Source organism: Anoplopoma fimbria, chromosome 6 (genome assembly GCF_027596085.1).
Source record: "Anoplopoma fimbria isolate UVic2021 breed Golden Eagle Sablefish chromosome 6, Afim_UVic_2022, whole genome shotgun sequence".
Taxonomy (NCBI): Eukaryota; Metazoa; Chordata; class Actinopteri; order Perciformes; family Anoplopomatidae; genus Anoplopoma; species Anoplopoma fimbria.
Window position 1 is genome coordinate 4,822,869 of NC_072454.1, and position 26,654 is coordinate 4,849,522.

Genomic DNA, 26,654 nt, shown 5'->3' on the forward strand with positions numbered 1-26,654 from the left:
ATTGGGCTTCATGCAAGAACCACTGGTGCGAACAGATTCGTTCTTAAGTGGCTTGTAAGAGGGAGAACTTGCTGCATTCATTCATTTTGGTACAAACATCATTTATGAGTTGTCTAGTCTGCTGTTATCAAACCTATGTTTTTCAATAATCGGACTGTATATTTCGAAGCAGTTTTTGAGTTTGAAAACCTTATATAAATTACTTTTTTTATCGTTTTTATTTGGTGTGGTGAGATGTTTATTAAATATACAAACATGCCCCTGCAGGAGGTCCATTGTTTTGCGTGCATTTGAATGCATTATAATTTAATGAGTGTTTACGTGCATCACTGCATCTCGTGTTTCAACTTTTCTAGAGTCTCACTTACGTAACGAACCAACCCCCTCATCACCACCCTCACACACACATGCTGTCCACACTTGAGCACGCACACGGACATACACCCGTACCCCAGGGGAAGCAAAACAGGCTCTCTGAAAAACAGGTCGGGTGGAAGTCCTGCGGTTAGATTTTGGGAAGAAGTTGTTTTGGGACTTAATTAGTAAAGGGCCCCACATTTCAACACGCTAAGTGCCCATGAGCTCTACTCTAAAAAATCTGGGACAACTCACACACACACACACACACACACACACACACACACACACACACACACACACACACACACACACACACACACACACACACACACACACACACACACACACACACACACACACAAGTAAGATGGCAATTACATACATTCTCACACACAAACTGAGCTGCAGAAAATCTTTCCATACAGTATTTTAAGGAGTATTTCTATAAAGATATCTACTGTACCATCAGCAAATAATGAACTATAAGAATACTCTACAGCAAGTACGTTCAAACAGTCTGCTGGAGGTAAGCCTGTGTCTGTATACTTAAAACACGACTCTGATACGAGGCAAAAAAATCCATAAAAACAAAACACTTTCAGGTTTCTGTGTAATCCAGCTTTCAGCTGTTGATCCGTATGTTTGCTATGTTGCAAACAAACATTAAGTTACCAATACAATTTTAAATACGCAGCTTCAGGATAGCATGTCAATAGCAAAAGATGGAGAAAGTCAATCTATCCTAGTGGATAAACTATGTCTGTTTGATACAGATTAATTGTAGAAAACTGGATTATGTGCCGGTTTTTAATGACTGTAGGTCACCATTGAAATAAATTGTAACTGTAACTATCAAAAGATGAATAAAGCTACCTTTAAAAACAAACAGTGTGTGAAATGAGTGATTGATGCTTAAAAGACACATTTTGGGTTAAAACCCCCTTAAAACTAAAAGATTATTCCTCGATCTATTCAACACTTTTTCCACTTAATTAAAGCGTCTTCTGTCAACAAAATGATGCACATCAAATATAGACAAGCAAACAAACACATCCCACAGGAAAAAACTCTGCTTTCCTCTTTCTCTAAAAGAATACAAAAAAAAAACAATGACCTTTTGTAAACACACACAATAGCAGTCAGATGAATAATAAAGTTCCTATTGTCCCGTTATCTATGAAGATATGCTCAAGCAGAATGATCATATTCACACAACATCCAATCCAAAGTGTCCAAAGTCCCAACTCAGCAATATACAAAGCAGCCAGACCACAAACAAGTCTCAGCCACACCCTGAACGTTACAGTCGGATCTTCTCACAAAGAAGAAGAAGAAAGAAAAAAAAAGAGCAGCAAGAAACAGAAAACATTAAAATATAGAAAGGAGGAATTTTCATAACACGATCAATAAAAGCAGCAGGTCGGTCACTTACTTGCAGTGCTTGTGGGGCCCGCTAAGCGTCTCGATGACAAAGCATTCGCCACCGTTCAGGCAGTAGGCCAGGTCCTTCTCATGACAGGGTTTGAAATGCTCCGAGCGCAGCGGAGGGACAGTCGGAGACGCTGCAGAGCAAACAAAGAAACTCTTGTTAGTCATAATCAACCTGTAAATATAAGTTTATTTTACATTCATGAATGTATTCGCTCCACTACAATCGGTCCTAGTGACAGCATTAATTCACCTCACTGTCTTCCAGCAGCCTGTTACGTCTCTAACTCCGTTATTGTCTCTTTAATACATGCAAATAAATCATCATATCATCTGAAATTGCAGCAGGAGTCAGGGTTCCAGCAGAGGCTGCTAACTCCACCCAAGGATCCATAACGTGTGTGTGCCACCGCCTCGTTGGCGGATAATACCAACACGCTGCTGTTTGTTTAGACCCTACAATGTCAGCAGCAAAAGATGGATGGAGGACGGGTAATAATCTGTTCGGCTGTGATTAATCCTCGGTGGTCACAGTGGTGCTTGTTGGAGAGCTCGGCTCCTCCCAGCGATTCATCACAACATGCATGGCTGATTCCGGACGGTACACACTTCTGACGGGTTCTGCTCAGCGTACACCTTAATGGATGATCTTATTACTGATATTAATAAGCGAAGCACCAGTTGCTTAAGAGGAAATATGGAAATGCTAAAGCGATCTGATGTTAAAAACAGTAAAACCATGGAGCCAAAAAATGGCCTCCTGGGCTATTTTTATGTGCTTATTGAGGATAGTTTAGAAAACAAAAAAAGATAAATGGAAATGTAGAGATTGCAGAGAGCTCATGGACGGTCCATCAACTGAGATTTGAAAGCCTGAGATGCAGTTGGATCGGGGCATGGCTTTCAGACGTGGGGAGAAATCCGATCTGCACCACTGATGATGTTCTCGTTAACACCAGACTGCTGACGGTTTCTTTTGTGCTTACAAATGAAACATGAGTCCGCTTAGGGCTCTCATTAGCCGAATCTCAACTTTGTTTTTTTTTGTTTAAGTAGCGGGATGAACAGTGATGAGCCAGAACTTTATGCTCCAGTGATTAAAAATCAGTTGTACTCACAGGACCCTGTTATTACCACTAGTATACCGATTGCTGTATCGGCTTGTCCTTTAATGGTGCGTACGAGAAACATCCAAATGAACTGAAGATTTCTCAATCAAGAGATAATGAGAGATTAATAAAAAGCAGTGTTTTGGGGGGGGAATGGGTGGGGGAAGAGAGGCGAGTTATTTGAGTATGTCCTCAGATCCCTTAATCAGCAGTATGAGGTGTGTGTGTGTGTGTGTGTGTGTGTGTTGTGTGTGTGTGTGTGTGTGTGTGTGTGTGTGTGTGTGTGTGTGGTTATGAGATGCTAGGTGCTGATAGGGCTCCGGGGATCTTAAACAACTCTTGGTAATTGGCTGTTGGGGGATTAGAAGCAAAACTAGGTTAGGAAACAAGTCAGCAGTGAGACTTGGTTTTATTAGATGAGGATGTCAACAGGTTGGACATGATGACTAGAGGGTCTTAAGGGGGTAGTTTAAACAATTATTTCATCCACTTTTGAGCAAGTCCACAGTTTAATATCCAAATTCCTTAATTTAAAACACACACACACACACACACACACACACACACACACACACACACACACACACACACACACACACACACACACACACACACACACACACACACACACACACACACACACACACACACACACCAGGGCTGGCATCTGGCAGACCAGGTACTCTACCTGTTGGCCAATGAGCTTTTTGGGCCAACGAAACCTTCGTGTCTGACCTGTCATAGAACAGGTAGAATTGCCCACCACATGTTCTATATGAATGTGTGTAAGCACGCTAATCTGAGAGGTTATGTCCAAGAGTTGTCTTCAGTGTTTGATCAATTTCAGCAAAATAATCGATGATACAGCACATTAAGATCTGCATTGATTGCACGGACGGGGAACATCTTGGGAAACATTACTACTACCGGTGGCAACAACTTAATGATTGTGCGCTAAGTAAGAATAAGTCCACTGTAAGAGCTGCATTTTCCATTTATACCACATAGACGTTCATGGGAACAAATGAATGAATTATCTTTATTTACAATAACCCTCATCATGGCGTGTCTTGATAAACTTTACAGTAAGTGTGAATAATTAAACAAAAAATTATAAATGAGGTCCAGTGATTCTTAATTACTGAAGTTGTGATCAGTCAGGAATAGGTCGGGTTTTTTTAATTTAATAGCTATTTACAGACGGTGTGGGTTAAAAGTATAAGAAATAATTAAGATCAGTGTGTATATGGTGGCATTAGAATATGAATTTAGGCGTCTACAGCCCAATTTTTTCTCCATGGTGGCACAACCCCCCAACTCCCCTAGCTGGCTACATTCAACTACCAAATGGCTACTTTATATCTTCGCCAATTATCAAATTCTGCTCTTAATCCTCCTTGATTTCCCCCTAGGTTATAAGGTTATTACCTTTTAGTGCTTTTACGGATTGGAAGGGTTGGTACATGTAGACATAAGGGGGAGTCCAAAGACGGTTGGTGTGTGTGTGATTGATTGTGGTGGGCCGATGCGGCCGAAAACCACTGAAGCTAATGACGCCTTTGTTAGCTTCTCTTTCTGGCTACAGTGACTGACTTTCAGGCAGGGTTAAAGGTCGTCCGCATCCTGACAGTGAGGGTTCGTCCCCATTAAGGTGACCCTAAGTTGATGGTGAAGCCCTAACCTGCTCTGAAAGCGATACAATAACAATCACTTTCCATTTTTGCTTCCACTGAGCTCCTCACCATGAGCCCTGCTCCTGGCTGTGTGGTATCTCTGGTAACAGAATCTTTATTAACAGCTTTTTTACAACTGTGTGAAACTGACAATTTGCATGTTTGCCTCCTTTCATAGAACTACAATAATAATGACTTTTTTCTTTTTTTTTACCGTAACCATGATCCCTGGCTAATCTCAGGCAGACTATGTTTCACATAATCCCCCCAAATGTTATTTTTGGAGCTATAGGCTTAGAATTCAACAGTGCAACTATGTCTTAACACGGTAACTATGACTACATGGGGATTACAAAGTCGGCTTAGCATGACAAAACTACAACATGGACACGGATTCAGGCCTAAACGCAACCATCACCCAGCACCTGAACTCAACACTTTTGAATCCTTACTTTGCTTCTCCCTCTGATTCAGAAGGACACAATGAGATTAGATTAAATTTGAGGAATGCATTGTCTTCCTAAGAACGGCTGTCAACCAGAAAGAGAACAAGAGAAAACTTAGAACAGAGGGAACTCATACTATAACAATGCCGTGTGGTATGTCGTGACATGATCCATTTGCCTTGCAGTGCCACACATTCTGCACACAGAGACACACAAACAAAAGGCCAGAATTACAAAAGCACTGCTGCGTCTTTCTAAGCACTCGCTCTGCCACACCAGTGGTTTTTTTTTTGTTTGTTTTTTTTAAGAATATAAAGGATTTCCCTTCAGACACGATTTCATGCTTGGACTGGGCTGTGCTGTTGTGCTAGTCCTGGCGATAAGTGACAGAAGCGCCATTTGTCGTCCTCTCCCTTTGTTTTTAGTTGACAGAGTTGTCACAGTGCACTGTAGGTTGTTTAGCTGAACACTCGTCACCTGTCAGCTCAGACGCAGCACGCGCTCAGAGAATGGTGTCATTTTAACAGGGAACGCCAGAGTCACCGATGAATCTTTTCAGTCTGCTGAAAATATCGCCGCAAGTTTGAAAACATTGCTCACAGAAGGCAGACGCCAATCACTGCAGAAGAAAACCGTCCAATTTACTCTGCCCTGCTGTGAAGAGAGAGAGAGAGAGAGAGGGAGAGAGAGGGAGAGGCACAGCGAGGATCGATAAACCATCGGGCTCTGGATAACACAACCCTCCACTTCAATATCTGTTTTCCTTCTTTCATCTCTTGCTCTCTGCTTACTCGAGGAAAATGAGGAAGGAATGAAGAATCCGCTGATTTTCACCTTTGCGTCGAGGCGCCGCTTGGTTGCAGGAAGCAGCCAGTGATGTGACACTTAATAATTTGATAATTTAAAAAAAAAAAGATTAATCAGAGCCCTTTTCTGAACTTCTAACAGCAAGACTGAAGTCCTTAGAAGACTTTCAAAGAGCTGAATATGCCATGGAGACCAACACTGAGATGAATCCAATCACTAGTGGGTGCAGGTGATGCAGTATTCATGATTTAATTATTGTTCTTCCGCTTTGTGAATCCAGTTCGGCTGGGGGGATATACGGAACTGTTTGGAAAAAGGCAGGCACTTTAAGAATCAAACCCGTACTGAAGCAAGTCAAGAGAAGAGTAAAAAAAAAAACATATTTTCCATCAAATAAAGTCTTCGGTGTTGTTGTTTGCTCTTCTTTCACTGAAGAAATACTCTCCGGTTCTGATATAACTGATGGTATTGTACCTTTCTACGCTAACCTCTTCAGAAGCCACCGTTGTTGTAAAGAACAAACAGTCGCCCCTCCTTCTCACACACATCTAAGCCACGCCCCTAACTGCCAGTAGCTCCATAGGATGCTTATACTGTCACTGGACAAAAACGCTTCTCATGAAATCGCGAGAATCCAGCTGATGTGCAAAGTAAACACAAAGCTGCAATCAGACACGGTAATATATGAATGCAAATTAAGCGTGGCTGATGTTCGTGCAGGTTAGATGGGGTAATAGTTGAGTCGTGATGGTGCCTGGAGGAGTGGGGGGAGTGCCTTGGAAAGGTTGTAGCTCCAAGGCCCACAATAATATAATGATGCCTTGGGCACAGTAGTACCACTGTAGTGGTATCTAGCCCTTAAATGCCTACCTTGAATCTTTATTAATTCATTTTATTCAATGAAGCACTCAACTCACTGGTATTCCTCAAACTATTTGCTTTTAAAAATCTTTTAACAATAACTGACTGCTATGTGTCATAATCGGAAGATTTCTTCTTAAGACACTTCACTGTTTGAATACATATTTCTCTTTTTCCTTTTACCAGAGAGCCTTCAGTTAACAATGAGGGCCCGACGTATCGGGTCAGCAAATACTTCATTAACCAAGTCAAATATTTCCCTTTAAAACGATCTACGAGAAGACACACAAGAATACTTTTCCACAATTTCTTGACATGCAGTCATTTACCAATGAGACATTTTGGAAACCATGTGAAAAGTAAATATTGTTTTTAATAAATGCCTCTAAGTTTGCATAACTTAATGGACTTCTGAGAATATATTTTTCACAGACTTATTTGCACATTTCTATTTCCAGCTCCATTTCCCATTATTATTTTAAACAGGAGTGACTTATCTGTTTCATATTGGACAATGGTCTCTATAGTCTGCTTATGTGTTTCATTGTGTTATTTCCATGTTGAATTGAGCTGCAAACCAATCTCCATTTGAATAAATGAATGATTAAACATGATTCATGCAAAAACTATTGCATTTGGTCTGTTAAAATGTTAAGTATTTTGCAGTCATAGCTTGAAAAGAACTTCTTCAAATTGTTCCAGATGACAACAGGAAGCTTTTCTTTGCTGGCATTGCAATCTGTTCTAGATTAATTACCCCGGCACAACATGCTGAAGTGCAATTCAAGTAAAAGAGCAAACAATTACCAGCAAAACACTGATTAGGCAATAATCGATAATCTGCTGAACATGGTGCTTTGATACTGAAAGCAGAAGTTGTATTGCCTACATGGCTGAATGCACTGCGAAAAATGTGACACTATTTGTAGTATGATTATCAGATATAAATCCTCTCTCTCTCCGTCTCACAGTCACTTCCTCGTCTTTGCAGACTATCCTCCCTCCTCTCTTCCCTCCCTACATGCGTGTGAACCAATACACAGACGTGTGTGAGGGGGTTAAAGCGTGGCAGTCCCGTGGGCCGGCCTGTAATGGCGTCCTTCACGGATGACATTCCCCCAGAGTGGCAGATCAACAGGCAGACAGCCAGCCGGTCTGCTAGCCAGCCGGGCAGCCATGCTAACTTATAGCGATGGTCTCTGGCAGGCTAGACCTAGCCCGCCTGATTATTGATTGGCCTTGAGAGCAGGAATAAAGACCAAAGATACAGGGACTAGAGAATGGAGGATACCGGCAGAAAGGCGACGTGGTGTTGGCTGTGTCGAGTGGTAGGCGTTTGAGATGTTCGTAGTAGTGGGGAGGGGTGGCAGTTACCAAACAGAGAACAGAGACATTTAACCCAGATGAAGGTAGGATAACTTACTCTAACAGGCACACATTGTCAGCCAAGTAAGAATTTGCAAACTTTAAAAGCAAACCTCTGCCGGGACATAAAGTTGTACTGCAATGCATCAACCTGCCAGGGACTGGAGAATAAACAAGCCTGTAATGCTATATAAGAACTATTTGGGCTCAGGTCCTTGCACTTCTACAATAATCCATCTGAGTTGCATGCATTATAGGTAAAAGCTGACCTCACCTGACAACATATTCGGTTCAAGAACGTTACCAAACAGCTGTCGTTGAATGGGGTAAATTGTTATCCCTGATTAACTCACTGGAGTGTAGCTGCTCTCTCTCTCTCTGTCTGTATTTCAGGACGGGTGAGACTGTCATGGACATTTGATGGAGTTAATTGAGGGAGACAAATCATTTAGTAGAAATGATTGGAGGTGACATGTCCTCCTGGTCATCTATGCTGGTGCTAGATGGTTCTAATGGCCAGACACATGGAAGCCAGTGGTGTGGGGTCTTTGAGTACTTTTTAAGTGTATTTCTGAACAGCTAAGTGCAAAAACACCAATTGTAGAACCATCTTTAGCAGTGGTGGCAGTCTGTGCCTGTGGTGTGATAATTGGAACTGTGAAGCTGATATTTAGATTATGCTCATGGTCCACATTTAAAAAGTGATTGTATAATTTATTTATTTAACGCCTGGACTGTGTCCTAATTGGTAGCACACAGCGTAAGCCGCCAGATGGAGCACAATGGAGCCATTTACGAACAAACCATCCGAAAGACGTTATAATCAAATTAGAAACTTATACACGGAGACTCAGATGGTACTTTTTTTCGAACAGATGTTTTATCCAAAGAATCGCTCACAACCCCTCCTCTCCAGAAATCTTAAATACATTACTAGACATAGTTTGCACTGTGCCGTAATGTGTACTATGTACTGTATCTTGCATACTGAGAACAAACAGGGATGTCTAAGGTAAACATTTTAGCTCCATTGTGAAGACTTTCAGTTAAGTTACCACGTTGATACAACTCTACCTTCTCTTCATTGACTTCCTCTACGATTGTTATACATAATTGTTCAAAAATAGCTCTTTTTAAAATACAATTTTAATGAAATGTGCTGCACAGGTATAGCAGATGAACACATCTCACATAGCCAGAGTAACCTGAATTTGACCTCGGGAACCAAACTGCTGTATAGAAGTAGCACTGCAGGGAAAATAATTTTAATATTGAATTGACTCCTGCTGCCACCGACACGGTGCATTAAAGAGAGTGCTGCAAGAAAAGCCTAAACTCTCATACTTAAAAATACTTATTTTTATTCCCATTCCCGGTTAGAATCCTGTACACCTGGCCCTGGTTACGACCAAGTGACTAAATGACAAATTTGCACATTTATTGGTTTCTCTTAGATTTGAAAGTAATTGGAAATAACCAATAAGGATGATGCAAAATAAGCTACTTATTATTCATTCCAGAGGTGTATGACAAGTCAGAACACCAGTGCTGCTTGTTTTCTGTACACGTCTGCTCAAGATGCTCATTACAGCTACAATGCGCCACTGTCCCATTTACCAGCTTCAGCACTCTAGAGAGGTAACAATTTTATCACATTTGCTGCTTGAATTGGTACTGTGCCTGGACTATACTCTGCCTACTGCATCTTGAGCACTCCTGCTGTCTGTAAGGCTTATTCTTATGTGCTAAGAGCATCACGTGACATGATGCTGTGCAAAGTGGCCAGTGTGTGTTGCCATTTAAAGTCATTTAAAGTAAAGGAAGGTAAAGTAAATCTCATGTGAAATTCAAAAAAGGGCATTATACCAACTGTAAATAAATCCCACACCTGTCTGACTACATCTATTGTCTCAGCATCCAGTTTTCTAACAAATTATGAAAGAATGCAATAAACTTCTAAGTTATTATTCTAAGTATACATTTGTATAGCACCTATAAAGTAATGCAGCACAAAGTATCTTTTCAATAAATGATAATAAACATAGAATAAACATAAAAAAGTGGAGATAATTCAAGACTATAAAAACTTAAACTCGCACAATTAATATTCAGTACCTTAGGCGTGTGAGACCTGAAGCGAACACAGACCCTCAAAATGTCCCCCATATTCACCACAGGTCTCAATTTCACCTGAATAAGCTTTTTTCAGCAACCTCAGACCGTCCTCCATCGGGAGTAACCTCACTGTAGGCGTAACCTGTGTTGGGTGCAGCCAGAAAACTGCCCTCCGACAAAGAAACACCCAGTGTGGCTTTCTAGGGGTTCTAAAAAACACAAACCACAGTCTTTGTGTTTGGTGTAGAATACTGTGTAATGTGAGCTGATGCTGAAATTCTGTTGGCACTGAGTACATTTAAAAAAACAAAAAAAACAATAAGAAAAACACATGTACTCTAATCGAACATAAAACTGAAACATTTGCAAAAGGGAATCACTTAGTTGGGAACACCCGAGTTGCCAAACAATTCTAGTACAGTTCTATCTCTGTTCCTTTCATGAAGGATGATGCTGTGTTTCCTCAGCGAGCCTTAAGAGGAAAGCAAACCCTGAAGCGCCTTTTCATAGCATTTAAAGAATTCTACAAGCTTTTATCATGGCTGCCAGTTAGATACTTCTGGGTCAGCTCACTCAGTCTGGAGCCTCCCTAATCAAAAAAGACTCTCCGAACACACCCTAGGCATGCCAAGCAAACAATCCCTCAGTAAATGAAAGGTCAAAAAACGCCAATTCCTTCTGTGCTGGTCTGTCTCTTTTCCATCCCATTCTGTCCATCTTTTCTTCCCCCTCTCCCACTTACTGCCCCAGTACCTTTTCATGTCCCTGCCAGTCTGCAGCCCACCACAGCAACAGCAGGGTCACTAGCAATTTCCTTTTTTGAAAGCAAGGGCACCATTTCATTCATTCTTAAGAGAACAAAGAACTGGAACACACATGTGCAAATATCTATGGGTGCAACACGTGCATTCGCTGCCAGCTTCTGCATCAATCATGCACATTTAAAGACATTAACATCTGTGTGTGCGTGTGTTTGTGTGTGTGTGTGTGTGTGTGTGTGTGTGTGTGTGTGTGTGTGTGTGTGTGTGTGTGTGTGTGTGTGTGTGTGTGTGTGCGTGTGTTTGTGTGTGTGTTTTAGTAGAGTGGAAGACAAAGCACAAAACACTACATATTACTACCACTGAGACAATGCATAATCAAATCGTCCCAAGAGAACAACATATGTTAGAATTGTTATTTTGCTTAATGTCTATAAAACAGGTTGCAGTGAGAACAGCTAGGTTTATCATATACTGCATCCACTGCACATTATGTGCATTGATTACGTCTTATAACAGTGTTATTAGATGTCATATTGTGTAATCCAAAATGTAATCTTGTCAAGGACCTTTTGCACAGTTAATAGTCTAGCTTGAGGGCAGTTTGCAGTTTATACTGTTTCAGAGATGCATAGTACATGACACCAGTTCTGCCTATATTAGTGCACACACGAGGGATATCCAATGTTAAATTAACGTTAATGGATCACATACTACTGTACTATGTGACATTTGAATGCTTTTACAAGTGAATGCTAAATTCCTAAGCAATACAACTCACCTTTGCTCACTTTAACTCTTTAACAGGGGTTTTGTAGCCATAGCCTTATTTAGTTTTAACATTAATGGTTCTATGTAAAGAATTCAGAGCTTTTTTTTTGCCTCCCAACAGCTCTCAACATGGCGAGAGCTGAGTTGGCGTATTGCTTCTACACAGTAGCCTGCCTTAGATTCCTGTACTAGTATATAACATTCATCATTCATCTTTTTTTTTTTATTCTTGAAATGACTACAGACCTTGTATGTGAGATTAAGTGTTCACTACATCCATGTTGCATGGGTAAGATACGTGGCTAAAACACTACATTTGCAACTCCTACATTAACAAAGGAGTGTGTGATTTGGGTGGTGTGAGCCTTTGTGTGTGTTTGTCCTTCCTGATGTGGCTTCTTACCACCATGTGTAAAAGCAGCACAAGAATTCAAATCCCAATAACTCCTAAATTGATCTGATTTAAAAGCAGACAAAATGAGGGCAGTTATTAACATAATGCATTCCCTAGTCCCCAACCCTTGACCTAACCCCAACCTCATTCCTCACGTAACCTTTAAACCAAGTCCTAACCTTCAACCAGTCCTTTGAATTAATGATGCCAGCCAAAATGTCCTGACACACAAACCTCCACCCAAACACACCCATGACTTCCATTCCATTCATCCCATTTCTTAAATTAAACTTATTGTGACTGTTCTCATAGCCTTACTCAGAGAAGCAGTGGTTTTTTTTAAGCAGAGTTGTAGCTGCAGCGGCAGACACAGGGTGGCTATGGTGAGGGTATCATTATTGCACAGCATGATCCAATAAAGATAACAGCACACCTCTCTCCTCTCTCTCTCTCATCCCCACTTTTATACAGCTGTCCAATAAATATCCACCAAATCACCTTCATAGATACCAAGGTTCTTCTTGGATAAGAACACCAGTCTGTGATATGCTATTTAAAAAAACACTTTAAATACCTTTATTTCAGATTGTTTAATATATATATTCATTATTATAATGGACAGCCAATAGAACCTTTGTGGAGCACAAATTCCTATTGACTTTTTTTTTTTTTTTTTGTATGTGTCAGTCAAGCTGGTTTGTAGGCTTATAATTTATCTAGTTTATTAAAAACTGACTGATATGCATCATTTGATTTGTAGAAAATGTAGTGATTACATTTCTTAAACCTCTTAAAATAAAAGCTCTTTAAACAACTGATGCTGGAAAACAGTCTCACTGCAGTTTGTGAAACAGTCAGGAAATGCAATCTGTTGGTTTTATGCTGAGTGACACAAATTCTCCTTATATTTAGTGTGGTTATGAATTGTGTAGGCAACCAAACCACTTAGTAAGTTTCAGGAAAACATTGTGGTTGGGTTTAAGATAACTACTTGCAGTTAGGTTTAGGCAACAAAAATGCTGAGTAAGTTTAAGGAAAACGACCAGGAAGGCGTCACTTAAATACTAAACTACCAAGAACTTCTATTGTCCTTTTACAATACAAAAAACACACACATACATTCCTACATTACAATCAGTGGACTATGACACTACACCAACCAAGTGTGGACCTCGGTTTCTGCTCATTTTGAAAAAAAGAAATGGAAAAGAAAGTTTGCTTTGAGTTCTTTCCCCATAATGTTACTGCTTAATTTACTTAATTATTCTATATTTTCTGATATTTTTCATACCTTGTTGTTTTCCTTTACGGTCTCATTATTACTTAAAGCTTTAGCAATATTGTCCCTGTTACATTCATGCCAATAAAGCATATTGATTTGAACTATTGAATTGCAACAGTGGATTTACAGGGAGGCAGCGGGCCTGTCCACTTTTAGAAATCCAAACTCTATATTCAGAAAGACAGCGTGTCCAAGCTGGTCAATAGAGCGAGGGATGGGTATAAGCGAGAAAAGAAAAACAAAGAGGGTGGTGGGGTTGGGAGGGTAAGGGGAGAAGAAGATGAGAGAGATCATGAATCATCCCCTCCATTGAGTAAAAGGTGCAGCAGCTGTCCAATTCAATCCAATGCTTGTGTGTGTGCGCGCCTGCATGTGTATATACTCTCACATTTGTATTTGTGCGTGTGCCCGTGGACATCTGTATATGTGTGCATTTCAATCTGTCTGTGTGGACTCAGGGGTGTTGCACAGAGGCAGCAGAGTTAAGCAATGTCAGCCACTGCATTGCAGATACTCGGCCCGCCGTGGCAGGACGGGCGATGGATGTGTGTGAACAGGCCTCCGTGCTCCACAGCCAAAGAAAAAACAAAACGTCAGTGTGTCAAGATAGCGCAGCGGTCAACAACCAACTAATCGTTGAAATCTGATACCACACGTCGCCTCCCCCCCCTCCTCCCCCTCTCTCACTCTTCCCCCCCACACACACACATTAACACACTCACACCAGTGGCTCATTGTGAGCACCCCTGCTCTGTACAGATAAGCCCGCTACAACTGCTAATCTGCCTGTGTGTCAGTCATCCCAGCCCGGCCTATAAAGTCGTCTCCCCCCCCCCCCCCATCCCTGTTCTAGGCCTGGATCGGGTTTCGCGGGCGCACCTACAGGGTTTCGCCAAATAAATAGCGCTAAGTATCAGCCCTCGTCCCGTCCTCCTGGCCATCTGGCTCTGTAGTGGAGAAATTCATTACTCTCCAGGTGATAGCTCCGGCACGCTCTGTCTGGATTGGCTTTGTATCCCTGCAGGCTTCATTCTGACACTGGAGATTATAATCACAAACTGGCTGCTAATGTGAATGTGAAGGCTGCATCCACTGCCGCTGCTCATACTAATATTCTATGTCCTGCTGGTATTATGACTACCGATTCTAATACTACTGCAACAACGAATACTCTTTCTGCTTCTACTAACAGTACAGTGATAGTGAAAATACCGACTTTTTGGATAGGGTGACATCACATCACATCTGAATTCAGCGTCAACACTGTTTATCAAACCTTAATACCTTATATAATCTGTGTAAGGATGATCTTTCAACAGTATAAAACTTTATTACTTCTAATAACTTCTAAAAAAAAATTTCTTTGGCTTTTTTATGATCTACTTTTACATTTGGTGGCTTGTCTGCTTTGGGTTTTGTATATAGTCTTGTCCGTCTATTTGTTGTCTATCATTTCTTTTTGTGCTTTATCAATAAAAATAGCTTACTTAATCTGCTTTCTGTAATTGAACTCGAACGCTGTTTCCTATACAAGTGTTTGTTAAAGCAGGACTGCTGTAGTCAGTATTGGAGGCAGAAAAGCCGCACAGGATTGGATCATTGAGATTGTATTCAGGTCAAGTGACTCTCACTGTTACCTGATTCTGCCAGTTGAGGCACTTCAGAAATCATATTGCATTGTGTTGTACCTCTCCTGTGCATGGCAACATTGTATGCTACTTACAATCCTCAGATTTATTTCTTAGTCGTCAGAATTTTACAGATTTTACATCACTCTACTCACAGGGTTCACCTGTAGCTGAAAGAAGCACCCTTCTTTAAGGTGTAGGGTAAAAGTTTGTCTCTCCAGCGGTAACAGGAACTGTAAGGTTTCGTATCAAGCTGCAACTGTCATAAACAGCACCAATAATAAGCTACATAAGTAATGATATGGGCAGTGAGGCGGCAGACTCATTTCAATTACTTCACATAAAAATAGGACTAAGCCTAGGGCGAAAAAAATATCAGAAACAGAACCCAGTTTATTGCGTAGTAGGTTTTCACAAACAAGGAATCTGCTTTGGTGTTTAGGTGCATGAACGAGAAACAAATATAGACTAGAGAAGAAAATGCATTTAAAATATTCAATTAGTTAAAAAAAATATATGAAATGTATCCGTTTAAAATGAAAGAGCTTTGCCGAAATGTGCAAAATATATATTCTAGGGGACGTGCAAAGGCTCACAGTATTATGAATATGAAAAAAAAGGAAAAAAATTAAATAATAATAATAAAGATGACTCCAGTGTTTATTTGACTGTATTTTTTTGTAAAAATCTTCTTGTCTTTAACTCTTTTAACCAATCTTTTAGCTGCTTGGTTTTTGAAACAGTCCCAAATGGTCACACCTACCGTTTCCTAGCCTTTTATCTTAAATACAATCTATTCACTTTAAGTAGTTAACATCTGCATGACAATAATAAATATCTACCTTCATTTGAACAGTTTATGTTTGTACAGCTAGTTCCACGGAATTTACATTTTGGGATGGCACTTAATATGGCGGACCCTCCACAAGAGTGGAGCGGAAGTTGGTACGGAGATGGTGTAGGGGGTGTCCCATGTGACACTAGAGCTATATCATGCTGTTTGCTAAATTGGCTATAATATTCAAGATATGCTCATCTACAGTAATAATTTGGGGACTTAATGGATACCAGTGTGATTATCCCTGTTTGTTCTTGCTTCTCTTGCTTCTCTCCTGTGGTCCCTGCCATCTCCTCCCATGTCAACCAAGCACTTAATAGCTACGCTCTGCCTTCGTTCATGGATATCTTACAGCATCTTACAGCATCTACTGTAATAAATCATATCCCACATTCTCTTGGGACAAAAAGCTAAAAATATGACCGAATTTAATCCCAAAACCGGTAGCGATGTGTAATTTCAGTACTCTATCACTATACTGTCTACCAGCTCAGTTACATTATAGCAATAACTCTCCATCATGTCACCCGGCAGCATGAGATGCTGTGCATGTACCTATAATAAGACTATATATATGCTGGCACAGTCCCCACCTCTGTTGCATCTGGCAGCTTAATCTCAATAATGTTTACATTTATTTAGTGAACTCTTTACAGCATGCAGCCACATTTCACAGTCTTTGGCCATGGCACCAGGTGGTAAAATACTTAGTTTACCGCCAATGTCGAGAACAAGCACCCCTGTCACTTATGCATCTGTTGTTTTCTCTATTTGTCAGTTTAAATGCTGCAGTCGTTAAAACACGATTCATATATTTTACGTCTCTTCTAGCACAGACCCATACTAATGTCTCTTAACAGACCTATGATTAATGAACAGATCATACAATACATTTCTGGGATTAAAGATGACTGATCAGAAGGGCTTTTCTGTTTATTAAAAGTGCTAAACAAATAAATGTGACCTCACTTTTGCTTCCACAGCGAGATCTATTTCTGTCCCACTTACAAATCCCTTCCATTAATTAAACTCTGAAAGCCAATACGATAGTTGCAGTTTTAGGAAAATGAAAAAGAGACCCACACTATTATTCTAAAAGATGGCTGCAATTTTATCGGATCTTTATAGGATATAGGATCTTAAATCAAATTGTATTTTAGGACCCAGAGTATTGGAACTTCTTAATTGATTTTAATGGGAAATTCTAGTGAAATTGACAGAATGAAGGTTATTGCTCACAAAGCGGACCCCACAGGGATTGAGAAAATCCAACTATTGATCTGATGATTCTGATGAAGCCTGTTCATATGTGCAGGTCATAGGCTAAAGGTGCAATTATAGTTCAACATAGACTGTGCATAAGAAGTGGATGTAGTCTCCATGATGTCTTCCGTTGGTTTGTGAACTACAGTTTTGCAGCCTCGAGCTTGACATTTTAGCATTTTAGCTGTCGCCATCTTGTTTTTTTTTTAGAACCAGAATGTGACACAAGAGGGTTGAGCCATACAGAATGCTGAATAAGGCATTGGTAGGCAACCACAAGTTTACAATAAACTGAAAACACACTGTTGTCAAAGGCATAGTCCTGAGACAGAAACACATACAACTCCCAGTAACACCTAGGAGCGACCTGTCAATCACAAGGTAGCCACGCCCTAAATCATACCGTGCTTTATCATCTTTATACTCTGAATGGTCCCATAAGTTACTAAAGGAGCATCCTTCTGTATCGAGCAACACTTGAAACTAATGATTGAGATCATAAACTCATGTTTAAAATGAGTCATTTTCTCATAGACTTCTATAGAATCTGATTTATTTTGCAACCAGAGGAGTCGCCCCCTGTGGCCATTAGGGAGAACGCAAGTTCTAGTCACTTATAGCAGAAAGAAAGTACATCCAGAGTGTCATATCACTTCAAGTTCATGTTTATGACTACAACAGCAGATGTTATCCTTATGAGCTCCCTTTGAGTCAACCACTTAACCTGTAATTGTTGCAGTGGAGCTGAAGCCAACAACATAGAACTGAGGTGACACTGGGAAGCTGGAGGCTGAGATCTGTCTGATGCTGAGAAGGAGTAGCTTTGCTCGGCAAACATTTTCACTTAAAGTCATCAAGATTCTACTCTTTCAACAACTAGTGTAGCGTTTTACCGTTTAAACAATCTTCTTATCTGCCCTTCACATGAGTATCCCACGTTTTTCCAGGATGGACAACTTATTTTTGTGTTTAACATGTACTTCAACTAGTCATGTCTCTGGGGATGCAGACATGGGCGTTTCCAGTTTTCAAACAAGGCTTTCACATTCTCTGTTTAGTGCATGAGTAAGCATCATTTTGAGTATCCCATTTTTCTTCTGATAATCCTTCAATTCATCATGTTTTTTCTCAGGCTCATTACTCAGATCTGTTAACAACGTTAGGTCACACAGCTCTAAACTATTCCTATGCCGTCACATATCTGCTGTATCGCAGCAAAGATATACAGAGAGTGCATTTTTTTTTCTTCAGAGACAAAACTGATTTTGTGCATTATGAAATCTGTAATCCAGACACAGCAAGACACAGATCTGTGGACGCTCTGCCACATGTTTACCCCCACACACACACACACAGAGTGATCGGTTTGTCAGCACGCCCAACCTACCCCCACCCAACCAGCATGCTTACATGGAATGCAGAGTGAGTTTCTTGATTAAGTCGAGAGGAAGCTATTACTTTTGGGACGGACTCGATTGTCCTCGCTCTGTGGCACCATTGGCTCTGGGCTTCTAATCACATTGTACAAAAAAAAGAGAGAAAGAGGAGAGAGAGAGAGAGAGAGAGAGAGAGAGAGAGAGAGAGAGAGAGAGGCTTGACTGCTTGACAACAATTAACTCTTTCTCTAAGACTTCCTACAGTGAATGTAGGAATTTGAAATTAACTCAGCGTGTGGAGAGTCTTTAATATGTCCTGTAATCAGTTCATGCAATTACATTAGGGGCCATGTTGCACTGCAGAGCACATATGAGGTATGCTAAGATCAATTTACACTCCCCACCCTGTGCTAGTAAGGTACCGTTTCAAAAATTGTGACTGTTTAAATGACTGATTTTTAAATCATAAGACTTTTAGGTCCTTAGATATGCAACATCAAGTGCTGTGCCTTTAAAAACGAACAAACTAACTACTGCCTTAAAGTCGCCTATTTACACATGGAGCAGCAGATTTGAACCTGTGTGTCTGTCCATCTTAAGAATGCAGTGTTGATGCTTCCTTTCAGCTCAATTTCTGCACCAGCTAGTCGCTAACTTTGTTTGTCTGCTGTTGGTGGAAACAGCTGCTTAACGCTGCCAAACGGAGTCCGGTGACCGCATGTTATTCCCACCTTTAATCTGATTCGACGTGTAATCAGAATAAGTGAAGGCACCTGTGTGAGTGCGCAGAACACAATGATTAGTCCAGCTTTGGTTTGAGTTTTGGATAGAAAGGTTTTGGGGTATAGCACTGACCTGAAGCCAAACATTTGCTTGACGATCACAGTCTGAACTTTAGCCAGAGGTGCTAACACACTTGGCATTTTCAGGTCTCAGAGAGCGCTTTAGTTGAAGTGTTTGCCCCAAATAATGGAGTGTTGATTTACTTTGAAATGTAAAGAATGATGCTTAGTGTGAGGAAAAAGTCTGAGGAGTGGAAAGAGCTGGAAGAAAACCTTTTTAAAGTACTTAACTTTTTGAGTATTTCAATTTTGCGATACTGTATACTGTCCAAACTGAATTAAAGTTAGCTTTTTTACATTTTTAATTCACTTTGTTGTTTTAAACTTCAAATAGAAAACATAATATAACTGTATATATTTTATTATTTTCACGATAGTTAAATTTACCTTCACATAAAACGAAGGTCACCAAAACATCCATTTATCACTTAAAAAACCTTGCCAAAGTATGGCTGTTCCTACCTTATAACAATGCTGTAAAACATATTCATGTTTCTATTTCAAATAGACGACATTACTGCAATGCTCTTTTTACTGGTCTTATGCAACCAAGTGAAACATGTTTTTTACTTATTCAGAACTGTGCTGCAAGACTTTTAACCAAAACAAGAAAGAGAGAGAGGGCTACGTACTCCATACGCTTCCAGTAGCTTTTAGAATAGATTTCACGGTTCATACCTGACCAGGAAACATGACCAGCACTTTCCCCCTGCACGGCTGTTTAATAGCTAACACTGAGGTTCCCACGTTGTATTGCGCTCAGTGCAGAGGCCACTATGAGTTTATTAGTAGTAGAGGAATGGAAAGTTATCAGCGGACTGCAACAATCTTCTTTTAGACCGTAATTGTTTAGGTTAACACGCTCTAACCCCATTTATCTATCATTATGTTGAAGCGCCACTTCATTTTTAAAAAAATTTTCATGCCACATCTGCATGGATATTAACGCCTTCATTTGGAGTCAATCAGTAGTACATAAACAATATTCATAACATCTGTCGCCATGACAGACGCCTTTATAGTTTCCTCCTGGGCTGGCCTTTCGCAGAAAGCAAGGGGAATGTAAACAACAAATATGACAGCGAGTAAATCTGTTTTCCATGGAGTCCAAATTCTATAAAAATCCATCACATCGAGACTCAAACATCGCAGCATAATGCTGAAGCCTGAGGGCCAAATAAAAGATATTCAAGCACAGTGAAATAAACGTCTAAACCTGCCATTCCCGTCTCACAGAGCTTCCACCTGCAGGAGCTACCGATCTCATATTCATCGACTTCGTCCTTCTTGTTCATTCCATCCTTTGCTTGTCCTCTTTTTCTCTCCATCTTGTGTCTTTATCTAACCTTTGCTCTCTCTTTCTCTGTCCATCTATCATTCAGTTACTCTTTATATTTACTCTTCCTACTGTGCATCTATCTCTCTCTCTCTCTCAAAGAACAGAATTTTAAATCAAAGCAGTGAGTTGCTCAGGGCACGCACACTCTCACACTCTAACAATCAATACAAACAACTTCATTGCCAGAGAAGAAGCTCTGTGAAACACAAGCGCAACCATGTACATGAGGATACAAAACAAACAGGCACATATTTGCTCCTTTTTTTGAACTGCAATCACTCAAAGCTCATGATAAGAGAACAGCCAGGCCAAACATCTGACGGTGTTGTTGGGTCTTTGGGGCTTCCTGTGTTAGGAAGGGGCATGGGTATTTTAGGGACAAGCACAAGATGCTTGCTTTTATTTGTGACAGTGTGCAGCAACCAAACCACACGCACTTCAAATTTCATTCACGATTATTTTTCAAGCAACCCCCAGAAGGGTTTCTTTGTCTTATGAAAAGATAATGAAGCTGAATTTTTTTGCTTCCCTTGGGTTTTCTTACCATGGACTTAAAATGGAGAGATTATAACATTTATCGAATCCAGCTTAAAAGAGAGCTACGACAAGCATCTGTGCAAACTGCAAGCTAACGCACCACCCATTTTGAATATTCTCAGACGAGTGAATGGGCATTTTGCTTCGATTGGTACGCTTCAGAACGGCCAATTTGCACCAACCACTCTGTAAACGAGAATATAAACGTTAGGGAGAGCTTTGGGTTTAGCCAATAAATCTACTAAAATAAGTTTAGGAAAAGTTCTCGGCTGGGTTAAAGTATTCCTGTTTTGTAACTTGCCGTAAGTTATGTAACAAAAGCTCTTCATACTACGTCGCCTGACTTCCACCTTTGGTCTCGTCATTGTAGGTTGACTTTGTCTTCTTTAATGCTAATTGGTGATCAATCATGTGAATAGATGGTGAAGGCCTACTGGACCTACTTTTGGTAGTAACAGGCTCCCTTCTAACCTACAACTATCAGGCTGTTGGCCACATATATAACGTAGATACTTTTTGTCTTTTATAAAAAAAATGTCAAATTAACCTTGGAGCCGTTTGCAAAACACTCACAGAGCAGTGATAATACAAGTGAATGTGATTCATTAAAAACTGTTGTTATTTAAAAGTTTATTGGAAAAAATGTGCCCTCAACCTTTAACTGGTTATAAGACAGTCTCAGTTTAATACCGACGCCTCTATATGATGTACAGAAGCAAACGAAACCATCAGTGAGAATTTTTGCTATTTCTATACACTTATGTTTAATACTTGTCATCAGTGCCACCAGTTAGAAACTAGAAACTCATTCAGCTCAGACTGGAGTAGGGTCTTCAACAGTCAGACCCAGATCCGGCTTTCCTGCCACCTTCAACCTGCAATTGGAGCTCCAGCAGGAGGTGGAGAGCGCTGTTATAAAGACACTATAGTGGACTTAATGGTGGTTTGATTGAGAACAAATGAATTCTGCTGCAGTTTACCAGACAATATGTGTAAAACAGAGAGCTGGAAGGATTGTAGAATGACTCATCTGCCTCTCTGTCTGTCTACAATCTTGAGCAGTTCAGAGTATATATTTAAATACATCATCTTTGAAAACATATTTCAGTTCAAGGATGGGTTTTCCATCTTCTAAACGCACTAGTAACATTCTGAATGGGACACCAATGCATTATCTTATACGGTCTATAAAATTCAATGAAGCCATAACTCACGATCACTCACTGTGGTCAGACCACAGACGGATGTCGTTTTAAGTATGCTGTGCAGGAAGTAAAGGGTTGTTGAATATCTGCAGCTATTTCAAACTGTTGTTAATGAGCTTTGGGAGTTTGGGGAGCTGTTGAGACACATTCTCTTCTAAACTTCTGCTGATTGGTCTGTTGTGTCAGACGGGTAGAAGGAAACTGAGCTCTCGAGACGGAGTCTGGCTGGGAGAGGCTGACAAAGAATTAAAGTCTCTTCAAAAATGTTGACATCTTGAGTCACGTGAGAAGCTATCAAACTGTCTTCATTTCTCCTTTCTCATTCCCTATTTGTTTGTCTTTGTAGCCCTCCATCTCTCTTTTTCTCTCAGTCTCCTGATGCCTCCGTCTCACTCTTTTCCCCTCTGTCAGTTTGTCAATATGTCTTCTCTTCATCATTCCTCGGCTAAAGCTCTGCATTCGATGTCTCACTTGCCTGCAAATGCAATGAATGTAAAAGAGTCCACATGGACCTCTCAAGAAGTCATGACCTCCTGGTATCACGCATGTACAAAACACACATGCACACGAACTGATTATATCAATGATTTATGCAGTACTACCAGTGAATACAAATGTCCACCCCATACTCCCTCCGTCTGTCCCCCATCCGCCTCTTTCTCACTCTTCCAAGACCTCTTTTCTTCTGTCTTTATACTCCTGCACCAAGTACACAATCACGTACCACACACACACACACACACGCCTTGTCTTTGCTCCTAGCCAGCAAAGGGAGGTGCCAGGTGGAGGAAATCCATCACAGTGACAGAGGCGGAGTGCTGCAGCCAGCAGAACAGCCATGTGTGCCTCTGTCTCCGTCTTTGGAGACGACCTTGTCAGTCAAGTCATTCACACAGGCGCTATTAACATACGGTGATCACACGGAGCAGATTTATAATATTCTGCCACAGAGAAGAACAAGGTGAAGGACATGTATATAACCTTTTATACCATGTTGCTTCTAATTTTCTTCTGGTGTTCTGACATGCTGCAAGTTATCTATCGATAGTAAAGGCTGGTTTGGTTGAAAAAGACTCCTAAACTTCTGAAGTGTTTGTGTTGCCTTAGCATAAAACTTAGCATAGTTCAAATCAACTCCACTATGGCTGTAAAGTGATCTTTTAGCAGTAAAATGTGGTTATTATATGTAGTAAAAAGAAGGAACATAGGGGTGCAACTAATGTCCAAACCACAGGGAATCAGTTATAAGCTACAAAGTGAGCAATAGCTGACACTCTCTGTAGCCAATCAGGTTAAGGCAGGACCCTTGGATGGAGGGAAGGATTCACCTCAAGTTGACCTAACAACAGTTTGGCCTGCTGTGAGACACAGTTGAAATGCATGTATTGTATGCTATGCCGTGCTTGCATACTAACGCTACAAAGAGTTCTTAATTGAATCCTTAAGGGACAAAAACAACAACATATTGCAAAAATAAAAACATGAAGAATTAGGTTAAGGTTAGGGTAAGGGTCAGGTAGAGAACTTCTAACTTCTTGACATGGCCGCTGGAATATTGCAGTAAATAAATAATATTCCCTGCTGCACGCAATCATTTGCCTCTTCTTCATCTGCTGCATTCCTAAACTTAATTTACTGAACCCTATTTGCTTGAGTCACAAATTAATTGTGTTCAAGGTTAGATAAAAAACACCAACATTTTTCTACTAAAACATATTAGTTATTGCTTTAAAATGTAACAGGATATTTCAAATAATTTGGGCGGCTGTGGCGTAGTGGAGAGCAAGGTAGTTCTCCAATCAGAGGGTCGGTGGTTCGATACCCGGCTTCGGCAGTCGATGTGTCCTTGGGCAAGACACTTAACCCCAAGTTGCTCCTGAAGGCTTGCCATCGGTGTGGACTGGATGATGAATGTTAGTTAGAGTCTGATGGTGGCACCTTGCATGGTAGCCTGTCATCAGTGTGTGAATGGGTGAATGATATGTAATATACTACTGACTGTAAGTCGCTTTGGATAAAAGCGTCTGCTAAATGACTGTAATGTAAATGTAATGTAAAATAAATAACTGTTATCTTGGATGGTGAGGCACTATGTTCTCCCTCCAACCAGTGTAGCGTATTAGATTAGATTAGATTACCTGTAACTAATTGACCTGTTCTGGTTCTGAAAAGGTTAATGAAGTGCCGGTAGCTTCAGTGCTGGGGCCCATCAACACCGAGCAGGTTGAGAGACTTTCCTTATCCCGACCTGACTCGATTGGATGTCCGACAGATTTGTCGTTCTCACAGACAGCGTGAAGAACACACTTATCTGCTCGGTGGAGGGAACATGCAGGATGGATTAGATCCACACTGCATTTGATTTCTCCACGGAACATTTTTTGGCCCATTCATTGGCCGCATCCACCTCTTTTTCCTTTTCCCCTGTCACCAGCTGAGGTGGCTGAAGTGACCCCAACCCTCATTCGCCCAGATGTGGAGAGTCCAAGGAGGGAAACAGCCAGGCCATGAAGCAGAGAAGAAGGACAGATGGAGGGAAGAAGTTACCTCGCATGGCAGCTGGATTCATGCAGGATCGCATATCACATGAAAACCCATTCTTGGCTGCAAGTCATGCATTCGCGTCCGGCCAGCCAGTGACCGGCCCAATCATCGTCCTGTGAGGAGCTTCTGGCAGCTATGAGGCTGGTTTAATATGTGTGAGATGTGATGACAAGGAGAGGCGACTGTTTGTTCATAAGAAGAGTTACTGGAGAGTTTAGCCAAGAAGCTGCAGTAGCATCTGTCATTTCATCACTGGAGAGCATTTCTTAATTGACAGAAGAGCAAAAAACGGCATTGAATGCTTTTCTCGATGGGGAAATGTTTTTCCAGTTTGATTGATGGATGGATCATCCAATCACCTGTTAAATATCTTTTGAAAGCGCTTGGCATTTCACAAACAGTTTCCAATGACGGCTTCTGAAACAGTTCCATGTATCAAACCATCTGTACACCAATGAGTCTTTTTCTATACCCTGATTGAAGTCCATTGACTCTGTATTAATGAGTTTCCAAGTTTCAATATTTTAAGCCAAGTATCTGGATAAATAATCCTCAAAACTCACTGATATCACAACTTTCATCCTGTAAAAAGAGCATATGCTGTATGATTTTTTTTTTTTTCCTGAGTGGCATGAGTCACAGCAGAAACCGGAGTCAAGTGAGTGCAAAAGAGCAAAAGCTTACACTCAAGGGGACAACGCTTGACATCAAGTGCCTGTCACAGTGTAAATATCAGGATCCCTTGATACAACATTGTCCAGCCTTGATGAGAGGTTCTGCAGGAGAAATCCATGATGAAATCCATTCAGGTGTGTTTAATTTGCATGCCATGAAAGCCGCTTCACTGTCAGGAGATTATGTATTTGCTGATGGTGAGGAGGGGATCATATCAGAGGCCACTGCTTGCTAGTGTGGAAAATCACTGTTAGAAATCCACATCGAGAGGCAAAATAAACACACAGGCATCAATCCATTAACTTTTCTTTAGGGGATTTTTTTTCTTCTCTCTCTCTCTCTGGAGAAATGGAGGTATCATTTTTCATAGCACAAGCCAATGCCTCATATATATTTTTTTCTCGCATATCGTGCCTTAGGAACACATTCGATTTCTGAAGAGGATTTGTGTCCAATCTCTCCTTCACTGTTTGTCTGTGTCTCTCAGGATCGCTCTCTTCCATGATCCCAAATGAATAAGAGATGAAGACAATGATTGGTATTATTTGTACAGGGGGACACCATGCTGGAAGAATCACAGATAAATGAAACACTAACATGATAAAGGCACGAAACCCCCCCCCAAAAAAGTTTCCAAGTACAAAACAAGATAAACTATTCTATTTGGTGTATGAATATTTTCTAAGGACAAATCCTTCAGACACTGATTAAAAGATTTGACCAGGATCAGAACTACTATTGAGGAGAACGAGGTTATGTCCTCCTTTCTTTCATGTCTCGTTCCATTTCTCACACAAAGACGCACTTCTCTAGGAGTTGAATGAATAGACTCTCTTATTTTTTCCTGGTACAGAAATCGGAATGCTTCACGGAAGGTGGTGGTTTTCTTTTCGTTTCCTTATTTATAATGAGGAGAAATAATGATTTGCATGTGTTTGTGAATCAATTATGATGTGCAAGCAGCCCATGTTTGTGTATTGTGTAACATAAAAAAAAAAAAAGGTCTGACCTTCTTTTTAGGGCGATGCTATTATGCCA

The 26,654-nt window shown here is 40.6% G+C and overlaps 1 protein-coding gene across 1 annotated transcript in view; it reads right to left on the reverse strand.

Moving 5' to 3' along the window:
* The window catches only part of LOC129092670 (pro-neuregulin-3, membrane-bound isoform), a 349,566-nt gene that overhangs the window by 132,654 nt on the left and 190,258 nt on the right, over window positions 1–26,654 (reverse strand). Inside the window, 1 exon segment of the mRNA XM_054600685.1 lies at window positions 1,793–1,922. Within this exon segment, the coding sequence (XP_054456660.1) occupies window positions 1,793–1,922 (130 nt within the window).